Source organism: Trichoderma reesei, assembly GCF_000167675.1.
Source record: "Trichoderma reesei QM6a unplaced genomic scaffold TRIREscaffold_14, whole genome shotgun sequence".
Classification (NCBI taxonomy): Eukaryota; Fungi; Ascomycota; class Sordariomycetes; order Hypocreales; family Hypocreaceae; genus Trichoderma; species Trichoderma reesei.
The window spans coordinates 706,325-730,225 of NW_006711161.1; the positions used below are offsets into that span (position 1 = coordinate 706,325).

Consider the following 23,901-nt stretch of genomic DNA (forward strand, 5'->3'; position numbering starts at 1 on the left):
TATTTGACAGAGGAGAGAGAGAGTGTGTGTGTGTGAACGAAAGTTGTCGGTTACAGGGTATCTGTATATGTGCGTGATGGTGGCATGAGTGGAGGAGACACCGCATGCGATTGTAGGTATGTAAGCACATGCATCTATACAAGACCTCTCATGTAATTGCATCACATATGAAAGACCCTTCTATGCCACGAATAACACTCTTCTGTGTAAACTATTGACTCCGGCTCCCATGAATTGAACCGCCCGTGCCGCTGCCGTCGTCACAAACGCTGCTTCGTATTCCCAACCACCTTGAGGACGCGTTGACGTGTACAGCGAGGCTGGTTGGCGGGAATATATCAATGATCCCTGTCGCCCATGCTCACCTCTCTTCTCTCGACCTGACATCATCCACCAATCTATCCATCACTTCATCTCTTCTCTTCTCTTCTCTTTACAGCAGACAAAGACTCTGTCAGATATCACTCCCTCCATATACAAATCAACCATGGATTTCCCCAGCAGAGACGACCACCCTCACCCTCACCCTCACCCTCCTCCGCCTCCCCCCAGACACGACGATGCAACCCGCCAGTTCTTCTCCCACTCCAGCGCAAGACGCATCAACACCGACGCCGTCATCGCAACAGCCCTCCGGCAGCAGTACCCCAACCTCTCCCTCTCCATCGCCCCGGCAGCAACATGCAATCTGCTCGCCTACGCGGCCAACGGCCACGCCCAGATGACGCCCGTGAGCGACGAGCACGAGCATGACCATGACCCTGACCATGAACATGACACTCCCGTCCCCTCCTCGCTGTCATGGAAAGTCTACGTGCCGCCAGCCCGGCGCATGGACGGCGACCTGGGCGTCCTCGCAAAGGACGTCCTCTTCGAAAAGTACCTCGTCCAGTGGCAAGGCAAAGACTTGTTCGCGTATCTCGTCAACGGCCGCGACGGCTCCAGCTCGTACCCGCAGGTCGCAAACTACTTCCTCCTCGCCGCGCACGAGAGCCTCGCCTCGCAGCTGATCCTCGCCGCCGGCCGCTGGACCAGCGAGCTGCACGACGAGATCTGGGTCTTTGACGGCGGCTACTGGGCCAAGAGCGCGGAGCTGTACCGCAGCGCCATGAAGGCGTCGTGGGACAATGTCATTCTCGACGAGGACATGAAGAGCGCCCTCATCGAGGACCACTTGTCCTTTTATCGGTCGAGGGCCACGTATGAGAGGCTCAAGGTGCCCTGGAAGCGAGGCATCATCTACTATGGCCCGCCGGGGAACGGAAAGACGATTTCCATCAAGGCCACGATGAACATGCTCTATCATCTCAAGCAGCGGGTGACGACGCTGTATGTGAGGTCTCTGAAGTCGGTGCGTAAATGACTCTTGGTCTATTTGTTCCTTCTCAAGAACTGTATGAGCTCAAGTCCTACTAACACAAGACCTCAGTTCATGGGGCCGGAGAGGAGCATTGCTCTCGTCTTTGCCAAGGCACGAGAATTCGCCCCCTGCTACCTCGTCTTTGAAGACCTCGACACCATCATCACCGACGACGTCCGAAGCTACTTCCTCAACGAAGTAGACGGCCTCAAGAGCAACGACGGCATCTTTATGATTGGCAGCACCAACCACCTCGACCGCTTGGATCCAGGCATTTCCGTAAGTTTCTAATCCATCAAACACGACAAGCCTCACAACCCATGCTTTTTTCCCCTTTCCGATACGCCAAGAACTTTCTTTCATAATGACAACGTAAATGTGTGTGTGTGTGTGTGTTAGAAACGCCCCTCTCGCTTTGACAGGAAATACCTCTTCCCAGACCCCGACTTCGCCCAGCGCGTCGCCTACGCCCGCTTCTGGCAGAAGAAGCTCGCCGACAACAAGTCCATCAGCTTCCCCGACAAGCTGTGCGCCGCCATCGCCGACATCACCGACGGCTTCAGCTTCGCGTACATGCAGGAGGCCTTTGTCGCGGCGCTGCTCGCCATTGCGCGCAGGGAGCAGCCTGGCGACGATGGAGAAGACGGGGATGAGGAGGGCGAGGAGGGCGAGGACGACGAGACCATGGTCCAGACGGTGGATTTGGCCGAGGACGACTGGGTTCAGGTGCTGGGCAATAACAAGCCGCTGGAGGATGACGATGATGATGATGATGATGATGATCCCGAGTTGGATGAGTTGCCGCTTTGGGTGGAGATCAAGAAGCAGGTTGCAATCTTGCGGGAGGGCATGGAGGACAAGACTGCGTGAGTGTACTTTTCGGTGTTGAAGATGGGGGGTTTTTGGGACGAATCAGGATGAGATCCTACAGATTGACCGATGGATCACAGGGCGTGACAGCAGAAATGTATCGAGAGACTCGGCGGTTCCTTTATTGTTCAACTTCCTTTTCATGCTAGACAGCCAGTAATCAAATCATAAATAGCAGATACGGGAATCATGACCCTCCTATTCATCAGGTATCAAACGTTGCAAGACAAGTAGCGTAGACCAAAGGCTCAACGCAGAAATGTGAGCTAATGTGCAGTTCAATACTCTTCTCACAAAATCCAGTCTTCAAACACGCGAGTGGTGCAATAGAAAGAGCTACCGAAGAGGCATAATCAACCGTAGGACACTGACACCGGCATAGGACAAACCTCTGAAAGTGTCGGCGGCGACAATGACACGTCAAGTTTGAAACCTGCATTGGTAATGAGCTTCAATATCTGAATCAACGATCCATGGCCAGATCAAGAAAACTTACGTTTCGGGGGAGTTTGTTATCTCCTCGAATGCCTGCAAAACATCAAATCCCATCGCCACGAGCGGCTCATACGCATCGTCCACAACCTGCACCACATTAGTCTTCGAACAAACAACAATAGATACGAGTCAAAATATACCCAGCTCAGCACCGACTTTGTCGCCTTGTGGCCCTTGTTCTGTCGAACGCCCATCAACGCAAGGCCCTGCAGCACCAACGTCGAAAGAGGCGCTGGGGGCACAATCGGGGCCAGGAGGCCGCCAATGTCTTGTCCGAGAGACACCAGTGGCGGAACGTAACGAGCCAGGGGGCTGTTTGGCCTGCAGATGATAATGGTCCCCAGCAGGTTTCCCGCCGCGTCCTTGGCTCGCACAATGCCACATGCCTTGCTCTCCTCTAGGGCGGTTCGGTAGAGCTCAAGAACCTCCGGGTTTGCGTGCGTTCGCACATGGTGCATCACGGTATCTCCGCTTTCTACGCCGTAGATTAAGTCGAAGCTGATGTTGGCCCGCTGGATGCTCTGCGACAGGCCCTCGGGCGCATACCAGGCACTCAGATCCTGGATGACCATGTTGGTAAGCCGCCGCGGGAACTGCGTGTCCCATCCGCTGTTGCTGAACCATTCCTTGGTCGTCGTCACTTCGATATCGAGAGGGATTCCTAGGAAGAGAGCGGGAAAACATGACCCCAGCTGGACCTTCTTGATGCCTCTCTGTTGAGTCAAGCTCTTGATTGCTCTGCGATGAAGGGACCGGCCGATGGACATGTTCCGTTTGGTCGGGTCGACAATGAGCGCTCCGAGGATGCCCACGTTCTGGACAAAATATGTCGCGGCAAAGCCATACAGGGCTTGCGTGCTGCTGTTTCGCACAACGAAATGGGTCTCCTTGATGTTTTGGTTGGCAAGCAGAAAAGTATCTGCGGTTGCGGTCTGCAAGTAGCGGAAATCCTGGTCACTGGCCCTGTGCACGGCCCGGATGAGGTCGTTCAGCCCCTTTCTATCTCGGCTGCTGTCAAACTCCTCCACCAGCCAATGCTGTCGAGACTTGAGGACCTTTTTGCTCTTCCGGAGGGTGCCCGGCATGGTACCGACGGGGTTGCTGTCTCCGACCAACGCCCGGACCAGAGCAGCCATGGCATTTTCCGTGAAGTCGTACGTGCAGATGTAAGTGCCTATGGACTTGTCCATGGCAAAGTCGTATGGCGAGCTCACGGCTACTACAATGAGCTGCTTCTTTTGCCCTCTGCTGCGAAGCATGGAGCACATCATGTCGACATGTTTGGTGAAGCCGGCCTGATACAGGTTTCTGTTTGCGTCGGCCGTGAAGATGATGATACACGACGCTCTGTTGATGAGGTTCTCGTGCACTGTAGAACACATTTAGTATATACCATCTTGTCTTCCAATCAATCCACCTATATCTTACCTGGTCTTACTCCGTTGGCAGTGTAGCTAGTGTGCAGTAGCTTCTCGTTACGGTATCTTGCCAAGGTCTTCCCAAACTCTCGAAAGACACCTTCGCCACTCATGATGGCGCTTCTCTCCCGGATCTGGTGATTCCACCTATCGTGCTCGGTGCTGACCAAAGAGGGATCGTTCTTCGACTCGAGCAAACTCTTGGTCAGTGATGAAGCAGGCAGTGGCTTGACCAAGGGGGTCAGCAGAAGCAGCTCCTCGCCGGGATGCATCGAAAGGGAAAGAGGCAGCAGCTTCTCCTTGTCCCGCACAATGGTGATGGAATCGTCGTAGGCTCGCCGAGATAGAGCTAGGTGAGAGGGGCGAATCTGCGAGAGAAGGTTGATTCCCGGAGGGTTCAGCGCTTTCGCCCAAGAGGTGCATGTCGACTTGAGGTGAAAGATTCTCTTGAGAGAGGTGAAGATTCTCTCCTTTGTAATGATGCCGTTCTCGTAGCCGAGCTTGAGGCCCTTGATGGCTTCCAACTGAACATCGTATGCCCGACAGAGGAGCACAATGTCACATCCGGCCTCTACGGCCATGACGACACCGTTCTGGACACCAAGGTCTTGGCTGAGCGCCTCCATTTCCAGGCATTCCGAGATGGCAACACCCTTGAAGCCGAGTTCGTTCCGCAGGAGATCGTCAACAACCTGGTCCGATAGACAGGCATGGCTCACATTCATGGAGGGATTAGAGATGCCACAGCCGCCAATGAACATGGCATCAAGCTTGCCGGAAGCAATAGCGTTCCGAAAGGGTACCAAAGCACTGAGGCTCAGCTCCTCCAGTGTCTGGGTAATGATGGGAACATCCAAGTTGGAGCCAAGAAAGTCGAGGTTTCCATAAGAAGGGAAGTGCTTTCCACACGAGGCCACACCAGCATCGCGGATCCCGCTCAGGGCCGCCAGTCCATACTGCGATACCTCCTGGGGGTCGTCGCCCGAGGCTCGCACTCCAATGACTTGATACCGCGCATTATTTAGTACGTCCAGCACCGGGCCGAGCATGAGATTCACACCGCAGGCCGAGATCTCGGTCGCCGTCGCCTTGTTGACTTCATACGACAGTTCAAGACTGCCGGTGGCGGCGATGGCCATGGCACTGGGGAACTGGCAGACAAAGTCCTCGTCAAAGAGGCTGTTGACGCCGCCATTCTCCTGATCGACGGCAATGAGAAGCGGCTGCGGATGGCCAGAGTTCTTGGCGATCATCTGGAGCTCCTGGACGAGCAACGCAGTGTGATGGGCCGCTAATTGGCCAGTTAGCAGGACTGCCCCGGATCCACAACAGACGTCCATATAAGCGTGCGCAATGAGGCATGTAAGAGGGGACGGAGCTCATCGGTCATGTGAGATATATGCATCAAGCAGATGGGCCACTTACACTTGAGGTTCTTGGCCGTGAGGATGATGGAGCCGAGGTGGTGATCCTCAATGAGGCTCCTAATTTGAGGCGTAACTTGGGTGCCATCCCAGCCCATGAGCATCATCTGCCCTATCGCCCTGTATCGGGGAAACGAGAAGGTGTCAGCTCATGATGTCGTCGGTTGCTAAGTCGCCATGTAATAAAAACCCCGGATTCCAAGTGCGAGTTATAAAAGGGCTGCAAAAGCAGCACAGTGAAGGCCGAGGGGTCAATGGAAAAGGCATCAAACGATGAGCACATACCAGTCGAGATTCTGCCATAGCGGATCCAGGTCAAACTTGTCGGCAGAGGAGCCGCCGATGGAGTTGGCCATTATGACGGAAGAGACGCAGCGCTCGTCATCACCTCCCAAACATGGCAGTTCCAGAAGCACCGCGGCGGCGCTGGTGGTCGCAAAAGGGCGAGCGCCTCGGAGCAGCTCAGACGACGAGGCTCGGCGATAAAGCGACGATGGCGTCTCTTTCTTCCCCACGATGCCCAGCAGAAAGAAGAGCCTCCCCGACGGCTTGAGTTATACTGTTATCGGATATCCTCAGTCCGTACTCTGGCCACGAGTGCACCAGTTTACACCAGACCACAGGCACAGAGGCTTATCCGTCGTCTCAGCTGGAGGCCCATGTCTCGAGCATCGTCGCTCAGGCGAGGCCCGTCGGTCGCGGTTGGAACCTATCCGGCGTATTGTCGGCTAATCAGCTGATTATGGCAGCGGGGGCGTTTCAATCCACTGTTCATGATCCTTCCGGCCTGTTGCGGTCGAGGCTCCAGGGCTCAAGGCTCCCGTCTACAGTATCACCTCCAGGCTGCAAGATTAGGTGGCCACGAGCTAACACTACGGGAGACCAGGCTGCTTGCTAATCGGCTCTGTGAAGCAGTTGAGCAGGTACTGTAAGGTATTGGTTTGGTTCTACTATGGAACCTTGATTGCATCGAATGAATGGCAAACAGAAGTTCTGGCAGCGCTGAATAGCGGCACGCAGCACGGCTAGGTACCTAGGTACCTAGTACGTGTGATGCAAACAGAAGCAGCTGCAACTGTCTCGAGATTCCGCATAGAATCGGGTGAAGAAGCATGAGCATGAAGAAGCACCAGACTCTGACACCTCGGCGGAGTCGCTCCGAGCCTCCAGCATCAATGTCCAGCCAAGATGCAGCGGCTCCTCCAGGATTCAATCAGTTCAGTTCCATCCGTAGCATGTGGTGTGGGCTGCTGCTGCTGCTGACATGAGATGGTACAAAGTACCTTACATGCATTCCGCCCAGATCCCGCCAGTATCGGATCCAACGTTACATGCCCGAGCACCGCAATCGCCACCGTTTCAACAGCCACCACCAGTTTTGACTATACTGTAAGTACATCTTGGACGTCCATTTTCAATACCTACCAAGGTACTAGTAGTAGGCGGATCAATTGGGCGAGACGAGGTAGCAGCAGGACCGGGGCGTACATGCGCATGTCCCCAATCATTGAACCTCTCTATCATGCATACGGCAATTTCCAGTTATAGTGCTGGCATTGGTCTGGAATACCTACCTGGTCGTGAAGCATCATAGCGTCAGAAACGGTGCCGTTGATACGCACAACTTCAAATCGTCAAAAGGCTTATATAGGTAGATGGCCACAGCGCACAATAGACTGAGCTTCCATTGACGGCACCGTTTCAGAGCAGCCAACCAGAGGATATTCCCCCGGTCAAGGCAGGTAAAAAGGCAAAACGACACCTCAAGCGACAAGAACACAAAAGGTGAACCAACCCCATCAAGCCATCCGCTTATTAGCACCACGCCCTACAAGACGCCACCCAAGCTCCAGTCTCGAGACAACAACGACACAGTAGGTAGGTAACCTCGCCATCAATCCTGTAGGTACGTCATGCCACGCCAAAATGTACAGCCAAAGTACTCTCATAACGGCTTCGCCAGATCTCTTTGGTGCAACTGGCACGGCATTCTACTACTGTAATGGATCACCCACCCCCCGTCCACTCGGGAAGCTCCACCGCGAAGGCACATGGCACCGTGACCTTCAGCGATAGGTGACGAGATTTCTGCTTCTGTCTCGTTCCTTTGACGTCTGCCGTTTCTGCTGGCTTTTTGCTCCATAATAGCTGGCATGGTATGTATGTACTACCTCTTTAGGCGCTTGCTACCATCGGACGCTAAATCGGCGTCATGGTTCATACCTAGGAGAAGTTTACTTACATGTCCAATGTGTGTGTATGCATGTACATGCCTTGCTTGACTCGGCCGGAACCAAGCGGAGTGAGAAGTGGTGTGAGTGGTGTGTAAGAAGGCGTTGTCATAGTAAGGTAACGAACAGGAAAAAGAAAAAAGGCGTATATACTTCTCGGGTCAAGCTCTCGGCGCGTGGAAGCTGCTCTTTTTTCTGTTTTGCTATGGAGCCAACATCACACTGGACCAGGACTTGCAGTCCTCCTTCTCTCAGAGCATCCTCCCTTCCGCAGCACCCTCCTTGAAGACAAGAACATTTTTAACAAGCATTTTGATAAAAAGGAAATATAAGCATTTTATTTTTGGGGGAAAGAAGAACAAGGAGAGGAAAAGAATCTCACACAATACTCATCCTCTGCTCAAAGCTGAGCGCCAGACAACACCACCAAGATGCCGATAGCTCTATCTCCTCCCTTCCGGCCAAGGCCTGGCCTGACCAAGTTCACCAACTGCCGCCTCCTGCGCGGCGACAAGCTCGTCCACGAGGACCTCTGGGTCAGCTCCGTCTCCGGCAAGGTGGTCAACAGCCAGGCCGCCTTCTTCGACGACCTTGTCCTGCCGGACCAGACCATCGACCTCGGCGGTCGCATCGTCTCGCCCGGCTTCATCGACGTGCAGCTCAATGGCGCCTTTGGCTTCAACTTCTCGACGCTGCTCGACGACATGTCGCAGTACGGCAAGAAGGTCAAGGAGGTCCAGAAGCTGCTCGTCCAGACGGGCGTCACATCCTACAATCCCACCATTACTAGCCAGAGGCCGGAACTATACCAGAAGGTGGGTTCATCAGCGCTGATGTGTATACCTTTGCACAGATGATCTCAATTATGTTGAGATGTTGGCCGGGCATACTTGTTCATGTTTCTGCTGTGTTTATATCATGCTATGTATGATTTTCATTTCAAACACAAATGCTGACCGGCATCATTTATATATAGGCCCTCCCGTTCCTGGGACCGTCCGGACACCTGCAAGATGCCGAAGACGGGGCCGAATCCCTCGGCGCGCACTGCGAGGGCCCGTTCCTCAGCCCGACCAAGAACGGCGTGCACAACGTCGACGTGCTGATCGAGGCGCAGACGTTTGAGGACCTCGAGGCGTGCTACGGCAAGCACAACCTCACGCCGCGCGCCGAGGGCGAGCGCATCCCCATCAAGTACATCACGGCGGCGCCGGAGCGCGGCCAGATGATGAAGCTCATCCCGGAGCTCACGGCCCGCGGCATCACCTACTCGGTCGGCCACTCCGAGGCCACGTACGAGCAGGCGTCCGAGGCCGTCGGCCAGGGCGCCACCATGATCACCCACCTCTTCAACGCCATGCGCCCGCTGCACCACCGCAACCCGGGCATCTTCGGCGTCCTGGGCATCGCCGAGAGCCTGCCGCGGCCGTACTTTGGCATCATCGCCGACGGCATCCACCTGCATCCGACCACGATCAAGATTGCCTTCAACTCGCATCCCGACGGCTTCATCCTCGTCACCGACGCCATGCACCTCGTCGGGCTGCCCGACGGCGCATACCCGTGGACCAACGGTGACACGACGTGCAACATTGTCAAGGTGGGCTCCAAGCTGCTGCTCGAGAACTCGGACACGATTGCCGGCAGGTAAGTTGCGTTAAGCAAATCATTCTTTACCCCCCCTTTGATCAGTTGACCAGACGACATATGTCCACAAACATACAACGTACATGTAAGAGTGGGATACTGACACGGCCAACTTCTAGCTCCATCACCCTCCTCGAGTGCGTCAACAACTTCCTGCAATGGACAGGCACCGGCATTCCTCACGCCCTCAGGGCTGTCACGGCCACGCCCGCGGCCATGCTGGGCCTCCAGGGCGTCAAAGGATCGCTCGATGCCGGTGCTGACGCCGACTTGGTCATCTTGTCCGAGAAACAGACGCCCGGTCAGCCCAGCACTCTGGTCCTGGACGAGGTGTGGAAGTTTGGCACCAGAGTTCACCGAGCTGTTCACGATTCGTAAGGGTGACGATGTGATGGGAAGGGGAACGCCGGAAATGGTTACTTGACCTTACGCAACCGGCCATGGGTCTCGTGGACTGGATGGGTTCCGACGGAATGATTGAACGAGTCGACCTGCATCTGACTGCTGCAGGTAATATTTTCCACCCGCCAAACACAACACTCACACATTACATGCAACAAAATGAAAAGGCACGGGTGTTTCCTTTTCTGTTTCGCTTCTCTGTTCTATAGATTGGGCATTTACTTTGAAAATTGCTGGGCGTCATTAGCAGATCCGCATTAGGTACCTTTTTCGTTGCACACAAAAGAAGAAAAAATGAGAAAATTCGCGAAGAAACACAAGGCAATACCGCTAGAAATGAGTAAAGATCAAGACCATCTGGAGGGCCCCGGGCAGAATAACTCGCCAACGGGGCAATAGTCGCAGTCTGTTCTGCAAGGGTTCAAGGAGTCAGTCCGTCGGTCGGGGCTGGAAATACTTTGCAATGCTGCTGAGCTTTTCCGTGTGCTGCCCTTGTGTGAAGTTGAACGCACGCTGCTGAGCCGAACCCCCGTCAGGTCAGCTTCCGCTTCTTGCTGAGACATGCTTCAGGGCCGTCAGAATCCGTCATCGTAAGACTTCATTTCTGGCAGGTTCTGCGGATGGCCTGGAAGTTATGCGATGCTGACGACTCCGTCCCCCTATGATGACAGAAATGCGTGAGGAATCACTTACGTATCACCATTTCCATCCTCATCGCCAAGCCCAGCATACAGTAAGGTACCTACCTAAGGTGCTGTATAATAGTGCAACTCGCTTCTCGCGTCTCCTTTGGCAAGCATTCTGCCTGCCCATGGGGTAAAAAAATGGCGCCAGGCGAGCGAAAGAAGCGAGTGCCGACCAACCGCGGGAGCAGATTGCTGGTCTAGTGCGCTGAGAACCCCGGACTTTGACAAGCTGAGGGGGTTCCAGAGTCGGAGTGGCGAGGCAGGGGGGGAGGGTGGAGAGGAGGAGGAAGAGGAGGAGGAAGAAGAGACACATGTCGCGAGTTCAGGTCGCCGAGCTGTCGGTGAGCTTTTGTAGGTTCTTATTCAGGGAAGAGGTTGGAAATTGATCACACAAGGCAGACACCTCGACATGCAGGTACCTAGTAGATACCGAGTGCATATGTAATCTGGGCTGATTTGATTGGAAGATAGAGCTGCTGCAGCATCGTGGAGGCAGGAGCCATGGGATCAGGGTTGACGAGATAGCAGTGGATATTGCACGTGTACCTTGTGTAAGGTAGGTATCTACTGATAGCTGCTCGCAAGATAACGGGAGCGTCAAATCACGACGCAGAGATATGGGATGGATCGACCTGCTCAGTAGCCTCGATAGCAGTTTCGTTGATTGCAAATGCTGCGTTACCAAGACCCCGATTGTTATCAGCACTGCACATCCAATCCCATTTACACCAGGCCGATACTAGGTAGGGACTCCCGCTGAGCCGAATGCCTCAACAACACCATGGGCATGTCTCCAGACTCCCAAGTCACATACCTTCCAAGTTATTAGCGAAACTCCAGCTGCATGTCACCAAGCAGCGCTCCGAGGCAGCACAACCTCCGTCTCCTCTTTCTGCTGCAGTGCAACGGCCCTAGTGACCTTTTTTACACTTCAAAATCAATCGCATGGCGGGGTTTTCCGCCCGTCCATTTTTTTCTACCCCAACTCCCCCGGCTTTCCCAGCGCTCTAGACTCCAGAGCGTTCAAGCGTCAAAGTGCCTGCAGAGCGTCTCGCGACGCCAGTCCGCGTGCCTCCAAGCCTCCAGCCTCCATCCTCCATCCTCCAGCCATCCCGCCTCCACTCCCCAGGGCTCGGCGCCCACTGGAGCACGACCGGCCGGACTCTGAAATGAACCGGTGTCTACCTACATGTAGAAAGAAGCCCTTTTTCCCATTGAGTCAAAATCACCAGACAGCGTTCGGGTTCGCTCCCACACACACTCACACACACTCACACACGCACACACCCGACGCGGCGCCTGCTTAGAGTGGTTGCACCCTCCCGCCTCTACGCCGCACTGCACTAGGTGCGCTGCACTGCGCCCTAGGTACCTACCTACATAGGCACCTTAGCACTGTCGGGTCCTGGCACCAGACCCTGTAGCAGCAAGACGCAGGGCTCCAGGCCCCCCCGAACCGGACGTCGCTTCGGCCCTATCGCTGCTGTCCCGTGCCTGGAACCTCCATCGTCTCCCCATCTGCGTTTCTCCAGCTGCTTCTCCAGACTTTTGCTGCCGGGCGTCACAGCCGCTGCCTCTGCGATCCCCGACCTCGATCCTCGCCTCTCCCACACCCAGCATCGGCTGCGGCCTCGACGTCTGCGTTGTCATCTCGTCTCTCACCACCTCCCTCCCTCCCTCGCCTTACGCCCTCTCGACCGTCTCCCGTTCCAGCAACCTCGTCTGCGACTCGATGCCTACGTGCTGCGCCGGATGATGCCATGGCTGCCTTCAACTCCATGCCGGCCATGCCTTCAGTCCCTGCGGCGCCCAGCGATGCGATGGGGATGAATCACGGCCCGCCCCAGCCCATGACCATGGACTCATTCGATCCCGACCTTGGCTTTCATGATTCTCTGCTGTATGTCGTCCGCCTGTTTCGCTGGCCTTTTCCGTGGCGCGGCTGCGAACCGCTTCCCGCGCTCACCTCAGCCCATTCCACCCCCCTTGCACGTACAGATCTGCCGCTAACACCTCGGCAACCGCATCCAGTGATGGCAGCGCGCTGGCTCCTCTACCTTTTACGCCCTCGTACGAATTCGACAACTTCGTCACCACCTTCGAAGATCCCTTTTCCTATTCATCCCGCCCATTCGAGCCCGTCACCAATCAAGATGTCGCCAACGACGAGGCTTCTCCCCAGGAGCTGGACAACAAGCTCCTGGGCTTCTCTGACCCGACCATGCACGCGACTATTGTGGATGAGGCGGGAGCCTTTGCAGACCTGAGCATGACAGCGGAGCTGTACGGCATGTTCTTCGTTGCCGAGGATGTGTTTGGCGGAGAGAACACCGGCCGGCCGCTGGAGTTGACGTGCTATCGTCGCAATCTGTGGCAGTGTTCGGGCCAAATCACGCTTCCCCGGGTGGTGAACAATGTGATAGACGAACAGGGGCGCCATATCGCCATCACGGAGCTGTCGGCATCCATAACAGGCTTGGAATCGATTGAGGGAAAGACCGCCGAAATCATTACCATACCGTGGAAAGGCGCAACGCCTCAGCTCGAAGAGAGCAAGATCGCCGCGGCTCCCCCCAACCTGACTCTCGACCTGACCACCGGGCGGGAAATTGACGCCAACAGGGTCTCTCTGCCTGTCTCGTGGAAGAGGCTGCAGTTTAAGCATGCCACCGCCAACAACGGCCGGCGAAAGGGGCTGCAGCAGCATTACGTAGTGCAGATCAATCTGCTGGGCAAGACAACTACGGGGGAGGTCATCAAGATTGCCGAGATCCAGTCGGGCCCCGTCATTGTTCGAGGGCGGAGTCCGCGCAACTTTGACAGCAGAAAGGATGTCCACCTCACGGGCGACAAGAAGCTGGAGAGGAGAAACACGAGCAGCACCGACAACCCGACTCCGAAGACTGAGCGGGACAGTCTACTTGCTTCCTTGCCGAGATACCCAACTGTAAGTGCGACCTCGTGGCATGGTCTTGACGTAGAAGCCTGCTGTTTCATGCTTGGTTTATGTTCCCGATCAAGGCTAAGGCTAATGCTGGCATGTTCAGTCGAACGGAAACGAATGGGCTACACCGCAGGCTGTGCCTCAACCCACCCAGAGCCCGCACCCGGCGAAGCGCATGGCTCTCTCTCCCACAGTTCTGCCCCCCGTCCCGGCCTGGACGGTCGACAACCCTACAAACAAGCCTCCTCCACCCACTCACAGAAACTCATTTTCGCGACCGCCAAATCCCGCGGTCCCCATTACTCTGTCGCTGTCAGAGGACGAAAAGAGTCCCAACAGATCAAGTGCTGAGCTGCAGAGCCCACAGCTGTCCAAGGCCTACCCGGCGAACGGTCAAAACGCCAGCAACAGCCCGGCCGAGGAAGCAGATCCTCTCTACGAATACTTTCCCCTTAGTGTGGACGACTGGTAAGGAGACCTTTGAGGGCGTCGATGGGAATTGCGAGACTGACATGTGCCCAGGATGCCGCCTGTCGACGCCGTATATCGGCCGCATATTGTGCACCACACCATTGCGCCCCCAGAATTCAAGGCTCAGCAGATCAGCCGTAAGGTCAAGCGCTACTTTACTGCCGATTAGATGTCGATTCGCGGCTGCGTATCTCGAACACACTAGAAGTGCATTCAGTCACGGCGAAGATTTCACAGTGACATTTTCTTTTTTTTTACGACATCACGAAGCCGCATCCTACGGGCCGCAGCGTTTCATTGTATCATAGTGCGGGTTCTTCCTCCCATCTATTGCCCGGGGGCCCGTGAGTTTTAGGGATTTTGTTTAGTCGTGGGCTATTTTTTTTTCCATTGACCGGCATGACTGGGGCATGGCAGGGATATTATACCCGGGAATTTTTGCTGGCTTTCTGCTGTTGCTTTCTTTTGGATTTTCTTCCTCGGCTTGTGTCGTCCGAGTCGTGGGGTCAAGGGCATGTCGAGGTCAAAAGAATATGTAAATCATTCGTTTAGAAATGCGGTGTCGGGTGCTGGTGTTTTATTCGAGGGGGGGAATGCTGTGTTTTATTTGCTCATGATATAGGTTATAGTGTGCTTCTTCTGAACATTTCGAGATGTTTGACCAATGCGATGTTGATATAACATGATTTGTGTCATTGGCAGGCCTCAACTCACAAGCCCAGCCAATGCACCGCCAAATGGAACGTAGCCCCGTGGCGGTTCCATTTTGCAAGACCCGGCACCGGCCAGGGTTCGGCTTTGCGGTAATGCCAGACAGCAGCAGCATCTTGGTTACATTACATCAAAACAATAATCAGCTTGTCATGTCGTCTTCCATAGGTACCGAGTACAAGTATGACGTGCATGTCTCATCCCGTCAGGCCCGTGCCGGAATAGGCACTCCCAACCCTGGGAGCCCCGATGACGACTCGATGTCTCGAGACAGGTCAGCGCTCGAGGACACCAAGATATTAGTATGGACACGTAACATACAGTACAAAGATTGAGAGGACGAGACAACATTCACTTTCAAAACGCTCAACAGTTTTGCTAACCATTTTTTGTATTTCTGTTGTGGTATATATACCTATATATACATCATATCAATGCCCATTTTAATCAAAACCCAGAGCAGCAGCGTCCATCCATACGAGGTTGTATAAACGAGAGAATGATAATCAAAAGCGAGAGCCAAAACACCCATTCTAAAACTCCAGTAATTCCCAAACCTCCCCCAGCCCCTTTCATCACTCCATCTAAGCAGTAATGGGGTTCTGAACAGTCTGCTGCTCAGGGTTCGGCGTCAGCCTGTCCGTCAGGTGTGGCTCGGGGATCCGGGAGGCCATGCGGTCCGGCACCAGGTCCGGGGACACGGACCGGATCGGGTACTCGGTCGCCGGGGTGGCCCGGAGCAGGCGCGAGGTGGTGGGCTGGGGGGCGAGGATGGTGGGCGAGGACACCTCCTCAACCTTTGTCTGGGGGACGGGGCCGTTGCCGGTGCGGACCTTGGACGGCAGGATCTGCTCGAAGCCGGCGTCCATGGCCACTTTCTCGATGCTCTTGAAGTACTGCGTAGATTATCAAAAGTCAGCTTCATGCAGCAGCGAGATAAGATATGGATGTATACAAAGAGAGAGAGTGTGTGTGTTTGTTTGTGTCTCTTACCTTGACCGTCTTGACCTTGAGCTCTAGCGTGGCATCCTCATCCACCACAATCATGGGGTGAGGGTGGAGCTGCAGGCTGGACAGCGTCCACATGTGGTTGACGCCCTCCTCAATGCACTTCTGCAGAGCAAGCGACTTGCGCTGGCCCAGGATGATGACGACCACCTCTCGTGCCTCGAGAACCGTCTGGACACCCACGGTCAGGGCCATGCGAGGCACCTTGCTAATGTCATGGTCAAAGAAGCGCGAGTTGGCCAGGATGGTGTCGTAGGCCAGCGTCTTGACGCGGGTGCGGCTGGCCAAGCTGGAGCCGGGCTCGTTGAAGGCAATGTGGCCGTCCTCGCCAATGCCCGCGAGGAACAGGTCGATGCCGCCGGCCCTCTTAATGGCGTCCTCGTAGGCGACGCACTCGGCCTCCAGGTTGGGCGCGTTGCCGTTGAGGATGTGCACGTTGGACGGGTGGATGTTTACGTGGGAGAAGAAGTGCTTCCACATGAAGGTGTGGTAGGACTCGGGGTGGTCGCGGGGGATGCCCACGTACTCGTCCATGTTGAAGGTGATGACATTTTCAAACGAGACCTGGATGGATGTGCTGTTAGCTAACCCACAGCTTGCAGGCTCATTTGGTCTATGTTGATTGCTTTCTGCTTACCGCGCCGGCCTTGTACTTCTCAACCAGGATCTTGTACACGCCTAGGGGGCTGGAGCCGGTGGGCAGGCCGAGCACGAAGGGGTTCTCGGCAGTGGGGTGGAAGGTGTTGATGCGGTTGATGATGTAGTTGGCGACGTAGGTGCTGGCGCCCTCGGCATCGTCACGGATGATCAACCTCATGGTGAAGGAGGGTATTTAACCGTTTGGAGGAGAGAGATGAAGAAGAAGAAGATGATGATGATAATGATGTATGTGAGGGATAACGGGATATTGCAGCTCCGGGGAGGTCGGAGGCCGAGTGGTGAGTGAGTGAGTGTATGAGTAAGATACCTATGGATCGATATGGATGAGGATTAGGTGAGTGAAGAAAGGTGCTGATGCCTCTGCCAGATGATTCACTTATCAGGGAAGAGAGGAGAGAGGAAATTTGCTTTAAAGAATTGGAAAGAGAAACTTTTTTCCACAAGAGAGTGAAAAGAAGGGCAGGCAACCGGCTCCATGGCTTAAAGAGCCCAGTTTCCATAGGAGGGGAGGAGGGGCTCCCCTTCGAGGGAAGCGACATGCAACTTTGCCCACAGGGTCCTGAATCGGAAGAGCGCTTGAGACAAAAAGATGGTCATGTCATCCAAAGGGTACTGAGGATTTACCTAACCGCTACAGTATGCTGCTTGCTACTACATGCACCCTATCCGGGACGGCGTTTACAGACACATGGGACAAGGCGATAGAGTTACAGGCGCCTCCAAGGCGGAACCTGACGGAGGCGGCGGGAGGAACAGGTTCGAGGGGGGGGGGCGTGTGTGTGTGTGTGTATGTGTGTCTTGCAGTACTCAGGCAGGTAGCTGTCAATTCTTGTGTAAGTCGGAGAGGTGACGGACATGTACCGCACTAACAGCTGCCGAACCGCAGGTGCAGCGGCCGACTAAGGACCGTCCAGAGGTGCCATGTGAGCCGCGCTGGGAATGTTAGTGGGCCGGGCACTTTTCGGGGAGGGATCGAGTGAGTAAAGTGTGAGTGTGAGTGTGAGCGTGAGTGTGGCAATGGAGAAGACGAGAGAAGAAAAGAAAGGAAAACTGGGCTCGATGGAACGTCACGGCATGCTTCCATCGCTTGCGCGCCACCATCGACGGTCCCCCGTAGCGGCAATTTGCTAAAGCTGGAGCAGCTTTGAATTGAAACTGGTGGGGAGCGAATAACATCATTGATGGGTAATACTAATGAGAATGAATGCAATGCAATAGAAACGAGAAGTTTGGCAGGCTTTGATGATGCTGATGGAGCCCTTTCCAAAGGTATTGGCTGTCTCTAATACAGCGGCATCACATCACGATTATCGACTTTGTTCGACTCGAGCGAAAGGCGAGAATTGTCTCAATGCTGCGGCACTAGAAATGAGAACGTCTAAAACGGACGGAGCTAGCCAAGATGCCTCCGTTTCGACATCCGTCTCCCGCTGGGGCAGCCAATCAGAAGCCACTTTTAGCCGTAAAACGACACGAAAAGTGAGAGCATCGTCATCCATAGAGCTCCTCCCGGCAACCGGGGCATGGAGCGTGTTATTTGCACTCCCGTCTTGTGGACTGGCATCTGCCATCAGGGTTGATCAAAAGTGGCCACTGCCGGATCGGTGGTACGTGACAGACGACGTCCAACGTCTCCAGACCCGGTGGTACTGTACTGCATGTACATACATACTAAGGAGGTCCTTGTTCGAGCACAGACATCGGCAAGACGGAGGCGACGGGAGGTTTATCAAATTGATGTTACTTACACCCATCAAAGCCAGCGGGGCCGCTTCGAAATGCGTCTGCGAAATGATGTCGATGCGATGCAGCACGAATCATGTCATCCGACTGCTTCAACGTTCCAGAGATCCATCCATTGAGAAATGGGCCACAGTACCTAACAGCATTCCTTGGCCTGTCGCAATTCTTCAACGCTGGCCAGTCATTCATGACTGTGACTCCAGGTCATCGTCCGACTCGCCTGCTGCTTTAGCAATATTTTCTGCTGCCGCTCCACGGGGTGATGCGAGTATTGTCTCATATCATCTCATTGTACCCGTCGCGCCCAGAATGCTGTCCCCGTCAACAGGCCATTTTGCCGTCGTATTGTGCTCCGGCCATGTATAACACGCTGAGACACCGAGGCAACATTGACGTTCGTAACGTGTACCGCACTCGTAACGCAAGCAATGGCGAGTAGCATCGGTAAACTCTCGTACGAGCGCATCGGCGATTGGATGCTGATGACCTTTGTGTGCAATGCGAGACTGCAATAGTACTCGTGCGTATGGACTTGTGCAACTGTGCTCGCAATGTCATGGTTCATCCGAGCATCCAGCATCTCAATCGACGAGGGTTAGACGATCTTATGAATGGCTCAGGAGTACGCTCTCGGACATGACATACCGTCGATACCACCCTGCTCCGTACGGAAGATGCTAAATAGAGCAGGAGCAAGGTTATGAATGTGCTTATCCGCGCGATCTACTGGACCGCACACCATGTCCAGGCGTCTAGATGCAATCATGGGCGTCTGTTAGACTACATGTACTAGTAGATGAGGTTGTATCTGGCATCCATGATAGTACTATCAAGTGCGGCTTCTTATCTCCATGTCTCTATCTTTACAAAGAATCATGCATTGATGAAGTGCCAGGCCCTTGGAGACGGGATAGGAAGGCGCTTGCAGCCGAGGCAAGGCGTGAAGCTGGGGCGAGTGTTTCGAGATTGAGGTTTAGCGTTTGTGCTATGATGCATGGCTCGACGATGCGACTACTAGTAGTGATACCACTTTCTCTTGCGGGACGCATACCGGCCGAATTGGCTCGGGAGTACTATCAAACATACCTAGGCACGAGGAGACACAATCCTACCTTGCCTACCTTGACGTTCTCCGCCCAACGGGATATGATGCTATGAGATGCTCGTCCCACGAGGAGAGACACGCCTCCAGCCCTGATCCGCCGTTGCTGGCTGAACCGCTCAGCCGATTGCAACTTGGAGCAATAATTTGATGGTACCGTAGCTGATGACCTCCAAGGCCAACTAGTGGTCGTTCCACCCTCTCTTAAAAAGGCGTGCTCCCAGAGAAGTCAGAGCCGGGGGGTTGACTCCTTGATGGAGGAAATGCAAGGAAAAGACGAGTTGGAGGCGGATTGAGTTTGGAGAAGAGACAGGTCGAGGTACGTACCGATTTGGAGACGGGAGTGATTGGGGGAGACGTCCGCTTTTGGCATGGATCGATCTTAAGGGGCGCTAGGTACGGATTGGAGGTAAGGTAACCTGCCTTAGGTAAGGCACCTAAGAAGAGAGAATGGGACCTGATGGTGCGCAGCCTCACTGCAGTTGATCAGCGCCAAAGAGGTAATTGATGCATCTGAAATGGCAGGGATGCATCAGGACAACCATACCGATGGACTGATGCGCACAGCTAGAATACGAAAGGATGGTTCTTTCGGTACGGAGTAGGTAGACAGGTAAATTGTTATTACAAGTAACATCAGCTCCAATAATTGTAGTATGTAGGTACCTATGTACCTTAGGTATGCTACTAACCCACAGCAACCAGCAATTTGCAGCGCAACAGACGCGGCCAATGGCAAAATTTCCCGGGCAGCTGGATCCGTCCCCACCATTGATGACTTAGCAACCCTGGCCATCCCGCCGCTAGTCGCCGTCAAAAAAGAACTGGATCCCTCGACGCTACCAACAGCCTCCGCCGCAACGTTACAACACCACACAACTCGACCCGACTGACTCTATCGCTGTGATTCTCCTGCTCTCTCTCCTGGCTGTCTCGTGTCCTGCAAATGAGGCGCCACACCCCTCCAGCTCCCTCTCCACCCGCTAGGCCGGGCCCCCTTTGGCTCGCTGGAGACGTCGACGTTGCCCTGCGACCCCCTGGAAGCGGCGCCCTCTCACGAATGAAAGCTCAGCCCATCTCGCCATCGGCCTGCCCTCGAGGCCCTTGAGGGCATGTCTTGGTGCCAAAGACGGGGAAACTATGGAGTACATGCGCCACTGCCTTCTTCACCTGCTTCGTATTGCTAGTAGGTGCCCGTTTCGCTGCGGGTGAGCGCGTGCCTGCGCAGCGATGGGTTTGCTACTCTTCGCCGGCTTGTTCCAGCCCGCGATGTGACCCCCCACCCCCATTACCACCAGCGTCCTCCCTTTACTTCTCTCGCCCTTTGCAGAACCGTGTCTCTCGTCTCTAGCCTCCGCCACAGATCTTGTGTGAGGTACAATTCCCTTTCGGAACCGTCCTCTGCCCAGTGGCCTGGATTTCTCCTCCCGGCGAGGGCCATCGATTGACGGCTCCACCGTGCCGTGCGACGTTATTCTGGCTCTTGTCCTGGTCCTGGTCCCGAGCGACGGCGAACAAGCTCTCGGCAGTCTGCACGCGACAGAGCTCCATCCATCCAGCCACAGATCGCCAGCCTTCTGACTAGCCCGCGGCATGCCCTGTAACATTTGCTGACCGGCCTGCCACCATACCTGCCTACCTACACTACCTACCTTACCTTGCATTACATTGGACTCGCAGGGCAAGGCAGAACTAACAGCAGCTGGTTACCTTTCCGCTCGCTCACCTTGCTGTCCTGTGGCCATCCGGACGCTGCCATTCGCCGGCCCTCCGCATTGCCAGCACTCCGACTGCGTCCAGCCCATGCCAGATTGATATCCATCCGACACCCTCTCCATAAACAACAAGGGCGACCTACCACCCATCACCCATCGCGTACGGACTGCTCCGTGCCCAATCCTCGACTCGCCCTGGCCGGACCGCCGCATCTTCTTCCCCATACGACCCTCTTTCTCTTGTCTCGCGACCCTCTTTCTTTCTCACCCCATTGCCAGCTGTGAGGTGGCCGTAGCCCGAGATTGCATCAGCACGGGGGCAGGTTCCATTTCCCCTTCCATCGCTTCGGGTTCCTTTTTACTTGTACCACTCACCATCTCTGCCTTGCGGTGGCCCAACGGACGGCTCTCTACCTATCGTTGTTGCTGTTGCTGCTGTTGCTGCTGCTATTTTTTGCTGCTACCGCTGCTCTGGCTGCTACTGATCCATCAGTTGCCCCCCCTCGAGTCGTGCCTGTCGATCGACCCCAGCCTGACCTCGTGTTGGACGCTTTGTCTTGCATTGCCAAGTCACCCCTACAACATCTTACGACGTCGCCTTCTCCTGGTACAGAGCAGCTTGTACCTCCATCTTCCGGCGCTTCACTTGTCGCGAACCTTCTTCCACCATCACCCTCGTTACTCTGGCTGGTGACCATTATTTACACAACCACGTCCTGCTCATGTCCTAGAGTCCCAAACTATCATTCTTATATCAGCCCTCCTCTCGCTCTAACCCGTTCAGACATTCATACATCCTTCGCCCTCTTTCATCACTTGCCTGCCTTTATATTACTTATGCGATATCCCCCATAATACACTCCAGCCATGGCACAGTTCCGGAAAGCCTTCGTGGCCGCCGTCGTCAAGAGCTTGCTTAGGGGCAAGTCCTTGATACAGGCCATCTTGGCTTACTGGTTATCGGGAAACAAGAAGGACAGCGTCCCAAAGAAGACGCTTCAACAGTTCCTCAAGGATGCCGAGGCTGCGCTGGTCGGCCCCATTAGCGGCAATGGCCTGCAAGAGATCTCGGCCAAGTTGAAGGAGCAGATCTTGGAGGGGCTCAACGTGGATATGCAGTGTATGCTCCCGTCATACAGCCACCAGCTGCCAGCGGGCTCCGAGGTGGGACAATACTTGGCTCTAGACGTGGGAGGATCGACGCTGCGGGTGGCCTTGGTCGAGCTGCGAGGACGGGGGGTCGGTTCGGAAAACGCCACCGAGATCGTGAGCATACAAAACTACCGCATCACCAAGGACGTCAAGGATCTCGAGGGAATGGCCTTTTTCGAGTGGATGGCAGCACGCATCACCGAGACGATTCAGAGCACCCTCAACAGACCACACAGCGCCGAAAACCCCCTGCCGATAGCTCTGGCATGGAGCTTTCCCATCGAGTGAGCATCCCGCTGTTTACTGCGACTCGACTCTGTGTCTGTCTGTCTGAAGCTAACAGAGAAAATAGGCAAACTTCCCTTGGTGGTGGCAGACTTGCGGCAATGGGCAAGGGCTTCTTGGCCGACATTGGCCTGGTCGGGCAAGATCTGGGAGACATTGTTAGGACGGCATGCAAGAACAGAGATTTGCACGTTGAGCTCAAGGCCATCTTGAACGACTCAAGCGCCTGCCTGCTTTCACGGGCGTACTCTCACTCATCGACGCGATTTGGCCTCATCCTGGGCACCGGAGTCAACATCGCCGCCTACCTGCCCGTCTCAGCCATTGGCCGGACGAAATTCGGCGAGCGGCCGGCGGGCTGGTTCGATGAAGCTTCCCACGTCATCGTCAACACAGAGCTCGGCATGTTTGGAGGCAAGATCCTGCCTCTGACCCGGTGGGACCTCCAGCTGCTCAAGGAGCACCCAAGACCTGACTTTCAGCCCCTAGAGTACATGACTAGCGGCATGTACCTTGGCGAGATTGTCCGGTTAATCATGGTGGAAGCGATCCAGACGACGGGCCTTTTGGGCGGCATTCTCCCGCCTTCGCTCACTGGGCTATATTCGCTGGGCACCGAAGTCATCTCCTTGATTGAGGGGTAAGTTGTCGTTGTTCATCCGTCAGCCTGCGCGCCCGACTAACTCTTTTGCCTTTGCAGTGACACCAGCGCCGACCTCTCAGAGGCCATCAGCTGCTTCTCGGAAAAGTACCCTTCATCCCATACCCCCAGCGTTGTGGACATGGGTGCCATCAAGGCGATTGCGTCGTTCGTCTCGGTGCGCTCAAGCGCACTGATTGCCTCTGCCGTCTACGCCCTGTGGGATATCCGCCTGGAGGGCGACGAGAAGTTCCTCTCGACTCTTCCCGAGTCGTCTCCCCTGCGGCACAAGGTCGAGGAGGACATCAAGATGGAGAAGACGACCGTCGCGTTCAACGGCAGCGTCATTGAGCACTATCCGGGCTACCTGGAGAACTGCCAACGGTACATCAACGAGCTGTTGGACACTCACCCGTCCACCCAGCCAAAGGCCATTGAGCTAGTCTCAGCAAAGGAGAGCTCGTTGACGGGAGCTGCCGTAGCATTGGCATGCGTGGACTCATGAGCGGGACCAAGGCCGATGACAAAAACGAACTCCTCACATTCATTTTGTGCTCGTTTCGGTGAAAAACATGCGTTTGCACGCAAGGCATGATACCTGGGATGATGGGTTATGTTTACTGGGATATACGGGGGGTTATGCGAAGGAGATGCATAGAGGCGCCGGGTTTTCAGCATTGCTTCTTTCCATCTGGCTTCAATGCTGGGATTATCCTTCCTTTTTTTGTTGAGTTTTTCCCTAAGAACCTTTGTTTTCTGTCCTCTTTTGTTCTTGGATATGTTTTCTTCCTGATTCCTTGTAATTTTTGTTTTTCATTCTTCTGGGTTTTTGTTAGTGGGCGATGGTTATCGTCGGGAGCATCTGACGGTGGTGTTACGCCTCTGCAAAGAGCGAATGTTGCGTCATGCGTCATTCAAGCTGCGACAAGAAGTATAT

The 23,901-nt window shown here is 54.9% G+C and overlaps 6 protein-coding genes across 6 annotated transcripts; 4 read left to right on the forward strand and 2 right to left on the reverse strand.

Moving 5' to 3' along the window:
- Positions 1-444: 444 nt before the first annotated feature.
- Positions 445-2,410, forward strand: TRIREDRAFT_49888 (uncharacterized protein). Its single transcript, XM_006966756.1, has 4 exons — positions 445-1,351; positions 1,430-1,639; positions 1,760-2,080; positions 2,150-2,410. The coding sequence occupies exons 1-4, from the start codon at positions 488-490 to the stop codon at positions 2,228-2,230; spliced, it is 1,476 nt and encodes a 491-aa protein (XP_006966818.1). The 5' UTR covers positions 445-487; the 3' UTR covers positions 2,231-2,410.
- A 22-nt stretch (positions 2,411-2,432) lies between these two features.
- TRIREDRAFT_79669 (glycoside hydrolase family 3) lies at positions 2,433-6,205 on the reverse strand. The gene is made up of 6 exons (XM_006966849.1): positions 5,853-6,205; positions 5,569-5,687; positions 4,154-5,434; positions 2,866-4,094; positions 2,727-2,812; positions 2,433-2,663 (listed from the first exon to the last, which is right to left on the reverse strand). The coding sequence occupies exons 1-6, from the start codon at positions 5,921-5,923 to the stop codon at positions 2,651-2,653; spliced, it is 2,799 nt and encodes a 932-aa protein (XP_006966911.1). The 5' UTR covers positions 5,924-6,205; the 3' UTR covers positions 2,433-2,650.
- A 1,855-nt stretch (positions 6,206-8,060) lies between these two features.
- TRIREDRAFT_79671 (carbohydrate esterase family 9) lies at positions 8,061-10,124 on the forward strand. The gene is made up of 3 exons (XM_006966757.1): positions 8,061-8,613; positions 8,775-9,445; positions 9,565-10,124. Exons 1-3 carry the CDS (start codon positions 8,230-8,232, stop codon positions 9,821-9,823), a joined length of 1,314 nt encoding a protein of 437 aa, XP_006966819.1. The 5' UTR covers positions 8,061-8,229; the 3' UTR covers positions 9,824-10,124.
- Positions 10,125-12,293: 2,169 nt separating this feature from the next.
- TRIREDRAFT_79673 (uncharacterized protein) lies at positions 12,294-14,484 on the forward strand (the record flags this gene model as incomplete). Its single annotated transcript, XM_006966758.1, has 4 exons — positions 12,294-12,433; positions 12,565-13,480; positions 13,581-13,945; positions 14,000-14,484. The coding sequence occupies 4 exons, from the start codon at positions 12,294-12,296 to the stop codon at positions 14,115-14,117; spliced, it is 1,539 nt and encodes a 512-aa protein (XP_006966820.1). The 3' UTR covers positions 14,118-14,484.
- Positions 14,485-15,034: 550 nt separating this feature from the next.
- On the reverse strand, positions 15,035-16,718 carry TRIREDRAFT_49898 (uncharacterized protein). Its single transcript, XM_006966850.1, has 3 exons — positions 16,305-16,718; positions 15,668-16,231; positions 15,035-15,555 (listed from the first exon to the last, which is right to left on the reverse strand). Exons 1-3 carry the CDS (start codon positions 16,482-16,484, stop codon positions 15,244-15,246), a joined length of 1,056 nt encoding a protein of 351 aa, XP_006966912.1. The 5' UTR covers positions 16,485-16,718; the 3' UTR covers positions 15,035-15,243.
- A 5,036-nt stretch (positions 16,719-21,754) lies between these two features.
- On the forward strand, positions 21,755-23,660 carry TRIREDRAFT_79677 (hexokinase; the record flags this gene model as incomplete). The annotated part of the gene is made up of 3 exons (XM_006966759.1): positions 21,755-22,323; positions 22,392-22,853; positions 23,025-23,660. The coding sequence occupies 3 exons, from the start codon at positions 21,755-21,757 to the stop codon at positions 23,467-23,469; spliced, it is 1,476 nt and encodes a 491-aa protein (XP_006966821.1). The 3' UTR covers positions 23,470-23,660.
- Between the last annotated feature and the right edge of the window lie 241 nt (positions 23,661-23,901).

Excerpts from the sequence above, each read along its gene's own strand:
- TRIREDRAFT_49888 (XM_006966756.1), top strand. The coding sequence starts at position 488 with ATGGATTTCCCCAGCAGAGACGACCACCCTCACCCTCACCCTCACCCT. Across the intron at positions 1,352-1,429 it reads ATGTGAGGTCTCTGAAGTCG|TTCATGGGGCCGGAGAGGAG; the intron begins GTGCGTAAATGA and ends ACAAGACCTCAG. Across the intron at positions 2,081-2,149 it reads ATTTGGCCGAGGACGACTGG|TTGGATGAGTTGCCGCTTTG; the intron begins GTTCAGGTGCTG and ends GATGATCCCGAG.
- TRIREDRAFT_79669 (XM_006966849.1), bottom strand. The coding sequence starts at position 5,923 with ATGGCCAACTCCATCGGCGGCTCCTCTGCCGACAAGTTTGACCTGGAT. Across the intron at positions 5,435-5,568 it reads CACGGCCAAGAACCTCAAGT|CGGCCCATCACACTGCGTTG; the intron begins GTAAGTGGCCCA and ends CTGGCCAATTAG. Across the intron at positions 4,095-4,153 it reads TGCCAACGGAGTAAGACCAG|TGCACGAGAACCTCATCAAC; the intron begins GTAAGATATAGG and ends TGTGTTCTACAG.
- TRIREDRAFT_79671 (XM_006966757.1), top strand. The coding sequence starts at position 8,230 with ATGCCGATAGCTCTATCTCCTCCCTTCCGGCCAAGGCCTGGCCTGACC. Across the intron at positions 8,614-8,774 it reads GGCCGGAACTATACCAGAAG|GCCCTCCCGTTCCTGGGACC; the intron begins GTGGGTTCATCA and ends ATTTATATATAG. Across the intron at positions 9,446-9,564 it reads TCGGACACGATTGCCGGCAG|CTCCATCACCCTCCTCGAGT; the intron begins GTAAGTTGCGTT and ends GCCAACTTCTAG.
- TRIREDRAFT_49898 (XM_006966850.1), bottom strand. The coding sequence starts at position 16,484 with ATGAGGTTGATCATCCGTGACGATGCCGAGGGCGCCAGCACCTACGTC. Across the intron at positions 16,232-16,304 it reads AGAAGTACAAGGCCGGCGCG|GTCTCGTTTGAAAATGTCAT; the intron begins GTAAGCAGAAAG and ends ACATCCATCCAG. Across the intron at positions 15,556-15,667 it reads ATGCCACGCTAGAGCTCAAG|TACTTCAAGAGCATCGAGAA; the intron begins GTCAAGACGGTC and ends TAATCTACGCAG.